General features: G+C 49.6%; 1 protein-coding gene and 1 long non-coding RNA gene across 2 annotated transcripts in view; one reads left to right on the top strand and one right to left on the bottom strand.

Annotated features, from left to right (window-relative positions):
• Positions 1 to 12634, top strand: part of LOC113878532 — a 109582-nt gene that overhangs the window by 95589 nt on the left and 1359 nt on the right. The window lies entirely within an intron of this gene.
• LOC113878525 (arachidonate 15-lipoxygenase-like) lies at positions 1043 to 11068 on the bottom strand. Its single transcript, XM_027519708.1, is given in 15 exon segments — positions 1043 to 2225; positions 2333 to 2500; positions 2623 to 2723; positions 3291 to 3412; positions 3588 to 3757; positions 3841 to 3927; positions 5475 to 5684; positions 5844 to 5987; positions 6850 to 7010; positions 7193 to 7296; positions 7454 to 7576; positions 7662 to 7743; positions 8004 to 8079; positions 8082 to 8207; positions 9596 to 11068. Coding segments are annotated over 15 exon segments (1989 nt in total). The 5' UTR covers positions 9731 to 11068; the 3' UTR covers positions 1043 to 2045.

Below are 12634 nucleotides of genomic sequence, written 5' to 3'. Positions count from 1 at the left end.
GCTGTGATTCATGGGGTCACAAAGAGTCGGACACGACTGAGCGACTGATCTGATCTGATCTGATGATAGTTGATTTACAATATTGTGTTAGTTTCAGGTGTACAGCAGAGTGATTCCAGGTTTTTTGCTTTTTTTTTTGTAGGTTACATTACATTACTGGTAATTGCAAGATATTTGGTGTAATACCCAGTGCTATATAGCAAATCCTTGTTGCGTATCTATTTTATGGATAGTAGTTTCTATATTTTAATCCTATACTCCTAATTTGTCTCCTCCACATCCCTCTGGCCTCTATGGAGAAGGGGGTGTGGCCTCCAAGGAGAAGGGATGCCTCTGTGGGTGTGACTTCCAGGACCCTGTCATACCCTTACTTACAGTTCTTCCGTGGCTGTTCCCTAAGGGTCAAGCCTAATTTCCTGATGTGAACCACATTGTTCTGGAGACTGCCCCTCTTTCCAGGCAAGAATACTGGAATGGGCAGCCATTCCCTTCTCCAGGGGATCTTCCTGACCCAGGGATCAAACCTAGGTCTCCTGCACTGCAGGCAGATTCTTTACCATGAGCCACCAGGGAAGCCCCTTTGGGTTCTCCTAGATAGACCCCTTGGAAAAGACCCTGATGCTGGGAAAGATTGAAGGCAGGAGGAGAAGGGGATGACAGAGGATGAGATGGTTGGATGGCATCACCTACTTGATGGACATAGTTTGAGCAAGCTCCAGGAGTTGGTGATGGACAGGGAAGCCTGGCATGCTGCAGTCCATGGGGTTACAAAGAGTCAGACACAAGTGAACAACTGAATTGAACTGAGATAGACCCCATCATTAAACTCTACTCCCACCTCTCCTGTTTATTTCCTAAGAAATTTCAAGAATCAGAAGAAGAAGAAAAGAAGTTTCAAGGATCAGACCCAGCTTCACCCATATGTCTTCTGCCAAACTAAACAGAATCAGAAGCAAGAAGCAACTTTGATCGTACTGTAAAGGAAACACTTCTGGCTTGTGTTTACTGTTAGTTTCTATTTTAAAATATCCAGACAATCATATTAAGAAATCAAACTTCCTAGTTTATTTTTCCAAAATTTTAATCAGATACAGAAGTTGGATTTTACTGACTCCTTTGTTGTCGCTTGTTAAAATAATGAGATTTTTAGTACTTTTCCAGCTAATCATTTTTATTTGGTGCTTCTCAACTGATGAAGTGCAAATGGGTTACAGATAAGGATCCTTTGGGAAAAACACTGAGGCCAGATACCTCCAACTGAGAGCAGTTTCTGTCGTTTAACCAGTTTCCTTCCATTGATCATTTTCTAACTGAGTGAGTCATGAAATGAAAATTGTGAGAACTGCTGTGTTAATGTTAATTGCTTCGTGTTGTGTCTGGTTTCAGGACACGTGGTGAATCCCACCCAGTTAGAAAGTTATGCTGTATATTCTTCTGCCAGTATTTGACTTAGGATGTGTGTGTGCATGTTTAGTCACTACAGTTGCGTCCAACTCTTTGTGACCCAATGGACCATAGCCCTCCAGGCTCTGTCCATGGGATTCTCCAGGCAAGACTACTGGAGTAGGTTACCATGCCCTCCTCCAGGGGATCTTCCTCACCCAGGGATCAAACCTGCATCTCCTGCATTGCCGGTGGATTCTTTACCACTGAGCCACCGGGGAAGCCCTTGATTTAGGAGTTTGGACTAAATTCTTTTCTTTCCTTAGTCTAAAATGCCATTTTTCTTGTCATTAAACTCAATTTAGGTTCAAAGTCATACTTGATTCTAAAGGTATAGAGTAATATGTATTATACCCTATTCTATTCTTGAAACTGTTTGTATAAATGTGGCTATTACCTGCTCAATGGGAGATCTGAATGATCAAGGAGGAAGGACGGGGGCGGAGAGGAAGAAATGGAATGACTTCCCTAGGTGGTGTATCTAAAGTCAGATTTGTTTACAGTGGGTGTGGACAGTGGAAAGGTGATTTGGGAGAAGATGGAAGTTGGGAAGAGGATGGGGTTGGAGGAAGAGGGCTGAAACAACCCACGGCTGGGGGTGCTCATATGGCCACACTGTTTTCCACCAGGCTGGGCCGCAGGTATTCGTAGGGCCAGTCCAGCTGGGCATTCCGGATCTCTATGTCTTTTTCCAGGGCAGCCAGCTCCTCCCTGAACTTCTTTAGCACAGCCTTGGGCTCAGGGCCTGAGAAGTACTCTTCCTCATGCTGACCCAGAGCCACCTGGGACAGAGAGAAAAGGCAGTTGAGAGCTTTACTGCCCCTCAGTTTGGAGTGTCACACCTCCCTGTACCTGCCCCCTTCCTCAGGACCCGGCGCCTAGCTCTCACCATGATGGGCTGGCGTCTGCCCAGTTGCCAAGTGATGGACATCTGGAGAGAAGCCTGATGGAAGTTCGGCAGTGTTGCCATCACTTTCTCCAGTGTCACATCCTTGGTGGTCGGTGGGGGCAGCCGCATTGTGCAGGGTGCGTTAGGGACCCAAGAGTACCAGTCCAGCTATAGAGGGCAAATATCTAAACTCACTGTCTGCTAAGCATGAGAATCCCTTAGGCCACCTGCACATGGCCGCCTTCCCCACTCCAGGCACAAATGCCCAGCTGGCCCTCTGTGATAAGTACCTGGCCCAGGTGAGTGGAGGAGTGCTGACCAGTGCAGGTGAAGATACACATGGTCACAAAGTGGCAAAGCTGGTCCTTGGACTGTAGGGTGACGGGAAACCCTGCAGTGGATACGGAGAGTTAGAAACTGGGAGGCCAAGGCTAGAGGCAGAGCTCATAGGAACTGAGGAGGAGAACGAGAGGTGAGAAGGAGACCAAGGGCTCTCAGCAACCATGGTGGGGAGTGACTTGAGTGTGGGTTGGGGTGGTGGAAGCAGGGAGATTTTGGGGAGGGTCCCACTCAGTGGGGTGCTAGTGCAGCTCACACTGGCTCACAGGGACCAAGGATGTCAAATGTTCAAGTATTAAGCAAGCCAAATGACATCACCCTGGTAGCCACGATGGGACTATTTACACCATGGGGATGGGCAAATGCTACAAATCAGGGCTCTTTGTTTTGTTGTTTTTTCTCGGAGAGCAACCACTGGTCCCACTGCATCTGGGACCTAGAGGGGCTCCCCCTGCACAGGATGGAGACCTGCCTCTAGCTGAGAGGAAAAGGAGTCTGGGAAAGCTTTGGGTGTGTTCAAAGGAGTTGGAAATGCTTCTGGAGGTTCCATAGAAGTAGAGAAGATTCTGGGGAAGTTCTAGGGAAGAGTCACATGTTGGAGTCTTGGGGCTCATCCTACCTCGGTCCTGGGCACCCAGCAGCCCAATCTCAGTGATATCTCGACACCAGGCCTGCAGCTCAATGTCGTCTCTCACAGACTCGTCCGTCTTATAGTGGAGACTCACAATCCCCTCCACGTAGCTGCCAGTGGAGGGGTCAGGGCGGGAGAGTGGAGGCTGATGACATGGAGCCCACAGGCCCTTTACGGTCCTTACCTATGTGGACAGGCCAGGGCCCACAGCCCCCTTGCTGGGGCACAGACCTCCTCTTCTCCCAGCCTCCCCCCACCACCAGCCCTGCCTTCCTCCCACCTCACCGAGAGAGAATTTCCCAGAGCCTCAGGGCATCTTGGGCATAGAAAGAAGACTTGACTCCCAGGAGCCCCCGGTCAGCCAGGTCATCAGGGGGACAGAAGGAGCTATAGGTTAGAAAGGCTCCTGCTCGCTGGAGCAGCTCCACATGGCCGCCCCCACCTGTGCTCACCACCTGAGAAGCAAAGACAGCGTGGTCAGGCAAATCCACCTGCCCTCAGGCCAGAGGGAGCGTGAATCCCACTTCTCTCCTTGTACCTGGTCGAAGACTCCCGAGTCAGAGACCAGCCCAGTCCTGGCCCGGATGTTAATTTCCATGGTGTATCGCAGGTGCGGAATGAGAAGCTGGAGGGAGAGGAACAGGGAAGGACAGGGTCAGAAGACAGCTGTGGCTGGTCCCTGAAGGAAATATGGACTGAAAAGCAGGAAAGGTGCCAAGTCTTCAGGAAAAGCAGACTGAAGTCCAGTAGCCTCTAGACAATAAGGTTCTTTGATGATTGAAGGAAGCCATTCTCCTTTTCTCTTCATGTAAGACCATTCAAGGTCTAGCTGAATGTTTCTAGCTGTTTTTTCATTATCATTTTTCTAAGGAGGCTTCTGAGATTTTTTTTTTTGTACTCTCACCTGCCCCATGACATTTAGTGCTACAGATATGCCATCTGTAATGTACTTTATGTATGTATGTCCTTTATACAAAAAATAAGATTTTTTGCCTCCCCCAGAACATGATCTAATCTACTACCTCCAGAACTTCACCCAGTTCCCTCCCCTTTGTCCATTACACTCACTTTCTTTCTGTCCTTCAAACACACCAAGCTTGTTCCTGCCTCGGGAACTGTTTGTTCCTCTGCCTAGAGCAATATGCCCCTTCCTCATCCTATGACTGGCTCCCTTTTTATTATTTATTGATTTTTGGCTGCACTGGGTCTTCCTGGCTGCACTCAGGCTTTCATTAGTTGAAGCAAAGGGGAGCTACTCTCTTTTGGGGAGCAGGACTGCTCACTGTGATGGCTTCTCTTGTTGTGGGGCATGAGCTCTGGGCATGTGGTCTCAGTAGTCGTGGCCCACGGGCTTACTCCTCAGCATCTTCCTGAACCAATAATTGAACCCATGTTCCCTGCACTGGCAGAGGGATTCTTAATCACTGGACCACCAGGGAAGTCCATCCATATAATTTCATTCTTTCTTCCACTTCCTTAAAGGAGCATTTCCCAACCACCCAGTCTAAACTCACTATCGCATCACCCTGCTCTGATTCTCCGCAGTGGACTCATCACAGCTGATCTATTACGATACTGTCTGTTAGCCCTTAATGGAAATGACAACCCCCAAAGACTAGGACCTTGCCTGTCTTGCTTAGCACTGGCATCTAGAATGCCTTTTTTTTTTTTTTTTGCCACGTCAGAGGCTCTCAAGAAAAGTTAATGGATGAACACCCTGTTCTAACTGTAATAAGCCAGGCTGCTCTTGTTGACCTGAGCCCCTGTAACTGGCCTCTGTGTTACTACTATTTGAGAACCCTTCAAAACTGACTGGAAAAAGTCTTCTATATTATTTGCACGGTCCCCTCTTTTTGAGGGAATCCTCAGTCATTTGTGTATTCTGTTTATATACTGTATATGTAACTGTGCTTTATACATAAGAAGTGTAAGATTTCTCACTCCCCACCCTTCACCCTCCCACCACTCCCCACCCCATTAGGGAGTCACTTTTATCTCCTCACAAGTGATATCGTTAAAAATGCAGAGCAAGCCACGCTCTCACGTCTTGTTCACTTGTCTTTTATTGGTTTTCTCCCCAAACGCTGAGACCATGGAAAAGGTGCCTCCAGAGATGGAACCTCACTGTGGGGTAGAGAGTTTGGGGCAGGGGGAGGCGGTTTAAAGTGTTACCTTGAACATAGGATGTATAGACGGAAGGCACCTCATGGTGGCCACAGCGATGACCTCAGCCACCAAGTGTCCCCTCAGGAGATGAGAGTGCAGCTCGTGAAGCTGGAAGTCAGAGCTCCGGACCCAGCATTTGGCCAGGAGCCAGGTCATCGGGGGATCCGTGGGCAGGAAAAGCGGTGGTGGTGGGGACCCCTTGTGTGGCAGTTGGAGCTGGAGCAGGGACAAGAGTGGGGGGAAGGGAGGGGTGAGGGCCAGTGCACAGCAGACTCCCATGCCCCTTGCATGTTTAAACGCTTCCCTCTCTCTCCAAAGTCACTTAGCATTCTCTATCTGACCGCTACCACTCCCCTACAGCCTGGGTTCTCTCACCTGGATGGCCATGGGTAAGAGTTTCCCATCGGGCTGCAGTTTCAGCATAACCAGAGGGGCAGCCACATACTGCTGGGTACACAGGATGACGTTGGCCTTGATCCCATCCAGCAAGGAGAAGTCAGCTTCAAATAGCGTGCCTTGCTGGATGGGGGCAGAGGGCAAGGGCTACATCAACATAAGGCATCTCTTCCTGCCTTGATTCCCCGAAGGAAGAAAGAACTAACTTGTTTCCATCACCTATTTAATACTGGGTAATGGTTCCTGTACTTACGGCCTCATATAATTCTTAGGTGCACTTGAATTAGCCCCAGGTTTATGAAAGAGGAAACCAATGATCAGAGAGGATAGATATGCTGCCTGAAGTCACACAGCTTATAAAACAGCAGAGCCAAGATTCAAGCTCAAGTCTGTCTCACCCAAAATCTCATGAGTTTTCTCTTTTTTTCAAATACACTGTTATTTGGGGGGAGCTGTGCTGGGTAACTCTAAGGCTCTTAATACTCATTAACACTAAGGCTCTTCCTTGCAGCACCTGGGCTTTCTCTAGTTGCAGCATGCAGGCTTAGTTGCATCACAGCAAGTGATTTCTTAGTTCCCTGACCAAGGTTTGAACACACGTCCCCTGCATTGGAAGAAGGGTTCTTTACCACTGAACCACTAGTAAAGTCGCCTGAGTTTTCTCTCTGAATTGTTCCGTGCTGACCCCATCAAAAACCCCAGCCCTGATCCTGATTCTCTTATTCCACACTCTCCCTAAATCCCCAGTTATAGGTCTTCATTTTGACTTTGTCACCCATCACATTCTCTCCCTCCACAGCATGCTATTCTCATTAGGAGAGGAGAGTCATGGAGGGTCACCCCAGGATCAGTCAAGATTTCTACTGTGGAATTCCGTCTTGCCATCTGGCAGCATGCTGGGTCCACAGTGGACCCTGCGGCAGCACAAACGCTGACCCCACCCCCATTCCTCTGTGCCGTCTCCTGAGGGCTCTTCTGTGCTCACCTGGAGCTCCTTCTCCAGCTCGGCCTGCAGCTCCCCCATCCCTGGAGGAAACTCCAGGCGGGCAGGAAGGCGAACGGAGCGTCTCAGCAACATGGGGTTGGTGCCGTTGAGAAACTGGTACCCAAATAAGGCATCCTCCTTCCAGGAATCCCGCACCCGCTCTGGGGATGGCATTTGAGGAGCTTGCTGTGGGATCTGAGCTCCTGGTCCTTCCAACCCCCACCGAACCATTCCCACTTGACCCTAGCCTACCAGGCCTCTGGTCTCCCATCCCTGGTTCCCTAGAATGGGTAGTATCTGGGAGTAAGGGTCTTGGGATAAATACTGGGGTAGGGGTACTAACCAGCCAGCTTGCTCTGGCCACACCAGAAAATCCTGTTGAAGTCATCCAGACTTTTCCAGCAAGTCAGAATGTTTAAAGAGTCTTTGATGGCTAGGTCTGCCAGCCTTTGAGGAAGGATGGTGAAGAGTTTGTTATTCTCAGAATCCAACTTTACAACCCCATACAGCCCTCTTGGGCTGGTCCAGCCCTGTGAAGTCCACAAGCCTGGACTGACCACTGGACCAGGAAACATCCCTGTCACTCGGCCTGCCTTGTTCTTACCCCTTGGTCAGTGAGGCCTCAAAGTCAATTCTTTTGTCCTCTAGAAATCTCTCATCTACAGGAAGGTCATTTATTGTGGCCCCAGCTATATTCAGAATTAACCCGTCCTTCCAGTTACCCCACCTGCAGTGGAAAAGAAACCAGGCATTGGTACTGGGGAAGGGTCGGCAGCTCCCGGGTGGGGCCAGGAGGCAGGGGTGGGGCTGACCGGTACAGCTTCCTTCTCTCTGCCAGCTCCTCTTCCCTGTGTTTCTTGAACAGACCTTGAGGGTCATCGACCACAGTGCGACCTGAAAGTGGGGAGAAGGGCACTGGCTATAAGGCTCCTCCTGAGAGCCTCTCCCCTGTCCCTGCCAGGGGACCCTCAGCCCACCCTTGTGGCTGGCCCCTGACCCTTCAGCATCTCTGCCCTCTCCCAGCCTCCACTGCCCTGTGCCAGCTACTGCATCCTGCCTCTTCTGTGACCCCAAAGGCCAGCTCCCTTCTCTCCTCCCCCTTAACTTCTCTCCAGCCCCAGGCGTCTTACACTCCCAAGCCCCCCGCGGCTCACCGGTGCCCTCGGGCAGGCTCAGGATGCCATCGCCCTCCACCCAGCGATAGCACGGGAACCTGAACTCGTTCCCACTGGCCCCGGGCCCTGCACGGAGATCCAGTTGCAGAACCACGCATCATCCGAGAGGAGGTGCCGTTTGCGCAATTTCACGAACAGCAGCCGCCCCAGGTACTCGGACACGTCCACCTGGAATTCCACCTCCTGCCGGAGACAAAAGAGGATCAGCAAGCGGGGCTTTCTGGAAGGGATCCTCGGATGAGCCCTGGATGCCCTTCCCTCTGGGCCTCTGGCAAAGCGGCGCAAAATGAGCCAGAGAGGAAGCGGGCGCGAGCACCAAGCAGTTGGCTCCACGACCCCATTCTCGGTTATAGAATTCCTCAGCCCCGGGTGAGGTGGGGGACAAAAGATGGAGAGGGGCATGACTCCCCGAAGTCCCTGATTGTGTGGAGCACTGGGCTGCGCCCTGGGCGAGCTCACTGGTGACCAGACAGTTACCGCGTCCCCCTACCCTGTCACCAGGGCCGTGGGCTCAGCACTTGTGGCTCTCCGGCTCTGGAGCACAGACTCCATAGATGTGGCACAGGGCCTTAGTTGCTCGGAGGCATGTGGGATCTTCCCAGACCAAGGATGGAAGCCAAAGCTCCTGCATTAGCAGGTGGATTCTTTACCACTGGTCCCCCAGGGAAGCCCTGGGGGCATGTTTTAAGGGTGGGAATGTATTGGGAAGAAATCGCTGACTGCAGAAGGGCTTGGAGCTGGAGCAATGAGGCGGGCGAAGAGGAAGAAGGTGATGTAGTAGGCTCGAGGGGACATTGGCCGTCAGAGTGGGATGGACATCAGGGCACGGATTCGAGAAATGTCTAAGAGATGAACTGGACTACGCTGGATTTTTGGTTAGACGCAGGCGAAAAGAGGCGGAGGCGCGAGTGCACCTGGGAGAAAAGAGGACCGGTTTGGGAGGTGGGAGGAGGGGAGGACCTCACGTGAGCACGGTTCTCTGAAGCGTCCATGGGATAAACGTCGGGTCTGGGGGTCTTGGGGAGAGCCGGGTGGGAGACGGAAATCTGGGAATCGGCGGAGGCAAAACGTAACAGGGGAGAATACCAGGTACATGTGATGGGAAAGAGGGTGGGCCGGGAAATAAGAGTGCTCTCAGGCGGCTTCTTCCGTTCTCCCCCGCTTCCCGCGTCCCCATTCTCGCTCCATCCCGGAGATAAAACCTGCAAGGTCGGAGATCTAGCAACCTTACAGAAGATCTGAAATAGCACCTTCTAAGAAGAGGAAACAGGAGACCGATGTCCGCTCCAAGGACCCCGGAGTTTCCGGAAAAGACCGAGTTCTGAAGAACCACGGGACTATCCCAATTCCAAGCAGGCCGGGCAGAAGAACACTTATTGAGCACTTGCTGTGTGCCGCGTCCCGCACTAAAGTGCTTTACCCAGCGGCCTCCGAGCTCTCTCCGGGCTGGGGGCGTGCGCCAGGAGCCGCCGGGGAAAGCTGGAGGCCATCTGGGGCGCGTCTCTTCTCGGGGACTCGCGGGCCTGGGGGCCAGGGGCGCAGCGCACCCCGCCCGGCTCTGGCCAGCTCACCTTGCCCCTCGCCGGCCGCAGGCGCCACCCGAGCGCCGCCTCCCCGTGCTCGCCGACCAGCCACAGGTGCACCTGGTTATTGGAGCCCGCGCAGAACGAGGACCCGGTGGACACGCGGACGCGGTAGAGACCCATCTTGCCCAAAGACGTTTCCCCCCTACTGAGGGGGAAGAAGAGAGAACGCCAAATAACGGGGCGCGAGACCCCGCCCTTCCAAAGCCTTGCGCAGTTCAGGGTGTGGGTGGCAGATCTCCAACCAGCCCGGTCTGGCCACGCTCTGGGGCCCCCAGCTCCGCGCCTCCCAGAGCTAAGCCCTGATCTCGAGAAGGCGGGGCCCTGGCAGGGGGCGGGGGGAGTGTAGGGCGCGCAAACCAGTATCTTGGTGGGAGGAACATGGTAGGCTCAAGCAGATGAGAATTTGGGCAGAAAACCTGCAAGAAGAAGGAATCGATGTATGGCCCAGCAGACAGATGATGTGGCTGGAAGCCCCCTCCATCTAAACACACACACACACAAACTCACGAACATGCGTGCCTCCCAAGTTGGCTCACCTCTGCTAGGGGTCGTGGTTAAGGTTGCAAGGGAAGATGGAAAGGGCAAGGAGATGTGGTCATCACAGCATTTGTGTGCCAAGTAGTCCCAGGAAAAGAATAAGAACTGTTCCAAGAACAGGAAAGACAGAGCAGCCCATCTGGCTGCCCAGGATAACCAGGCAGAAAGGAGGTCCAACCAGTTAACCAACACTGGCACTCACACTCTGTGACCAAGGAGAAAGAGGGTCCTGAGATGCTGAGTTAGCCACATGCCCTAAAGAGAAGCAAACACATCCCTCCTCTTCCAGGATATGAATGCACTAGACGCCCTCTTAACCAGAACAAGATATTAGTGGTGCATACATAAGTCAATTTATCATAATGACAAAATCAGGAGTTCCAGACTGGCCAAGTGAAACTAAAGGAATCCATCATTTCAGAGGAGAAAGAGATTGCGGAAATTAAAAAGTTATACAGAAAATGAAATTTTGAGGTAACAGGAGAAGTTTTACTGGAGCAAAGATAGCTCCTTGAGAGAAACAAGCTTCAGAGGCCCAAGCGTGAATCAACCTGCTGAGAAGCCTGAGATTCTGTAGTCTCAGTGCATTTGAGGATCTGAGACAATATTCTTCAGAAGGAATGAGGGAATCTGGCAAAATTTCATTAACACCAAGAAAATATCTGAAGTATTTTAACAACCTTAAGAAAGTATCTTATTCCTAGAAAAAAACAAGAACAAAGAAAACCAATGAAGTAATTAAATCCATGATATTGGTGTTCGAAAATAGATATAATGACAATCTTTTAATCATTGCCTTTGTGATTCTTTTCTGTACTATTTAAAGTGTGTTCAAAAGAATCATCATATTAAATTTGTAATTGCAGTTTAGATTTTTTTTAAGGAAATTTAATCAACTCTGCAATCAATGTTTAAATATTAAAATGTGAATGGGATGGGGTGGCAGATGGGAGGGAGGTTCAAAAGGGAGTGGATATATGTATACCTATGACTGATTCATGTTGAGGTTTAACAGAAAACAACAAAATTCTGTAAAGCAATTATCCTTCAATAAAAAAATAAATTAAAAAATTAAATGTATTTTTCAAAGTTCTGTTTATAGATATATGTTTAGTAAGTCAGGCATTAAGCAAAATACGGATATTTGTGGGGTGTCCTCTTCAAGGACAAACATTTTCCTCAAACTTTAAAAACTCTGTCAACGATGAGCATAATATGTGTCCACAATAAGCATAGAAAAATAGCTGAAAGGGTGGACATGAAAATATTAGCAAGGATTATTTCTATGGAGTGGGAAAAGGTGGAGAAGAGACTTTCATTTTTTACATACCTTAGAATTTTTCAAATGTTTAGAGAAGCATTAGTTATTTTCATAATCTCAAAAATTTAATCTTGAACAAGATTCAAGGCTATAAGAGAAATGCTATCATAAAAGCAGTAACTATAATCAAGTGTGGCTATAAGGGAAGCCCCAAAACTGAAGTTCAAGTTTTCTTTTCTAAAGGAAATTCAGAAAAATTGAAATATAGTGGATAAAAGTCATTACCTGTAGCAATAGCACGAACATAATACTTTTCTTGCAGATTAAAAGTGTGATTGAGGGACTTCCCTGGCGGTCCAGTGGTTTGGACTCCGAACTTCAACTGCAGAGATGGTGAGAACTAAGATCCCACATGCAGCACAGCGCAGCTAAAAAGAATAAAGCAAACCCAGGACATTTTCCCTACTTTTGGTTTTTTGTTTTGTTTTTCTTTTTAGAATTTTAAAAATGAACTTAGTTGCTGCATGTGGAATCTAATTGCCTGATCAAGGATATCTTAACCACTGGACCACCAGAGAGATCCTTCCCTCCCCCTTTGAATAGGAATGACTAGGTTCAGTTCAGTTCAGTTCAGTTCAGTCGCTCAGTCGTGTCCAACTCTTTGCGACCCCATGAATTGCAGCACGGCAGGCCTCCCTGTCCATCACCAACTCCCGGAGTTCACCCAAACTCATGTCCATCGAGTCAGTGATGCCATCCAGCCATCTCATCCTCTGTTGTCCCCTTCTCCTCCTGCCCACAATCCCTCCCAGCATCAGAGTCTTTTCCAGTGAGTCAACTCTTCACATGAGGTGACCAAAGTATTGGAGTTTCAGCTTTAGCATTAGTTCTTCCAAAGAACACCCAGGACTCATCTCCTTTAGAATGGACTGGTTGGATCTCCTTGCAGTCCAAGGGATTCTCAAGAGTCTTCTCCAACACCACAGTTCAAAAGCATCAATTCTTTGGCACTCAGCTTTCTTCACAGTCCAACTCTCACATCCATACATGACCACAGGAAAAACCATAGCCTTGACTAGACAGACCTTTGTTGGCAAAGTAATGTCTCTGCTTTTCAATATGCTATCTAGGTTGTTCATAACTTTCCTTCAAAGGAGTAAGCGTCTTTTAATTTCATGGCTGCAGTCACCATCTTCAGTGATTTTGGAGTCCAAAAAAATAAAGTC

This window comes from Bos indicus x Bos taurus, chromosome 19, assembly GCF_003369695.1.
Source record: "Bos indicus x Bos taurus breed Angus x Brahman F1 hybrid chromosome 19, Bos_hybrid_MaternalHap_v2.0, whole genome shotgun sequence".
NCBI classification, from domain to species: Eukaryota; Metazoa; Chordata; class Mammalia; order Artiodactyla; family Bovidae; genus Bos; species Bos indicus x Bos taurus.
The sequence above is the reverse complement of the archived record's forward strand: the minus strand, read 5'-3'. Positions and strand labels throughout refer to the sequence as shown.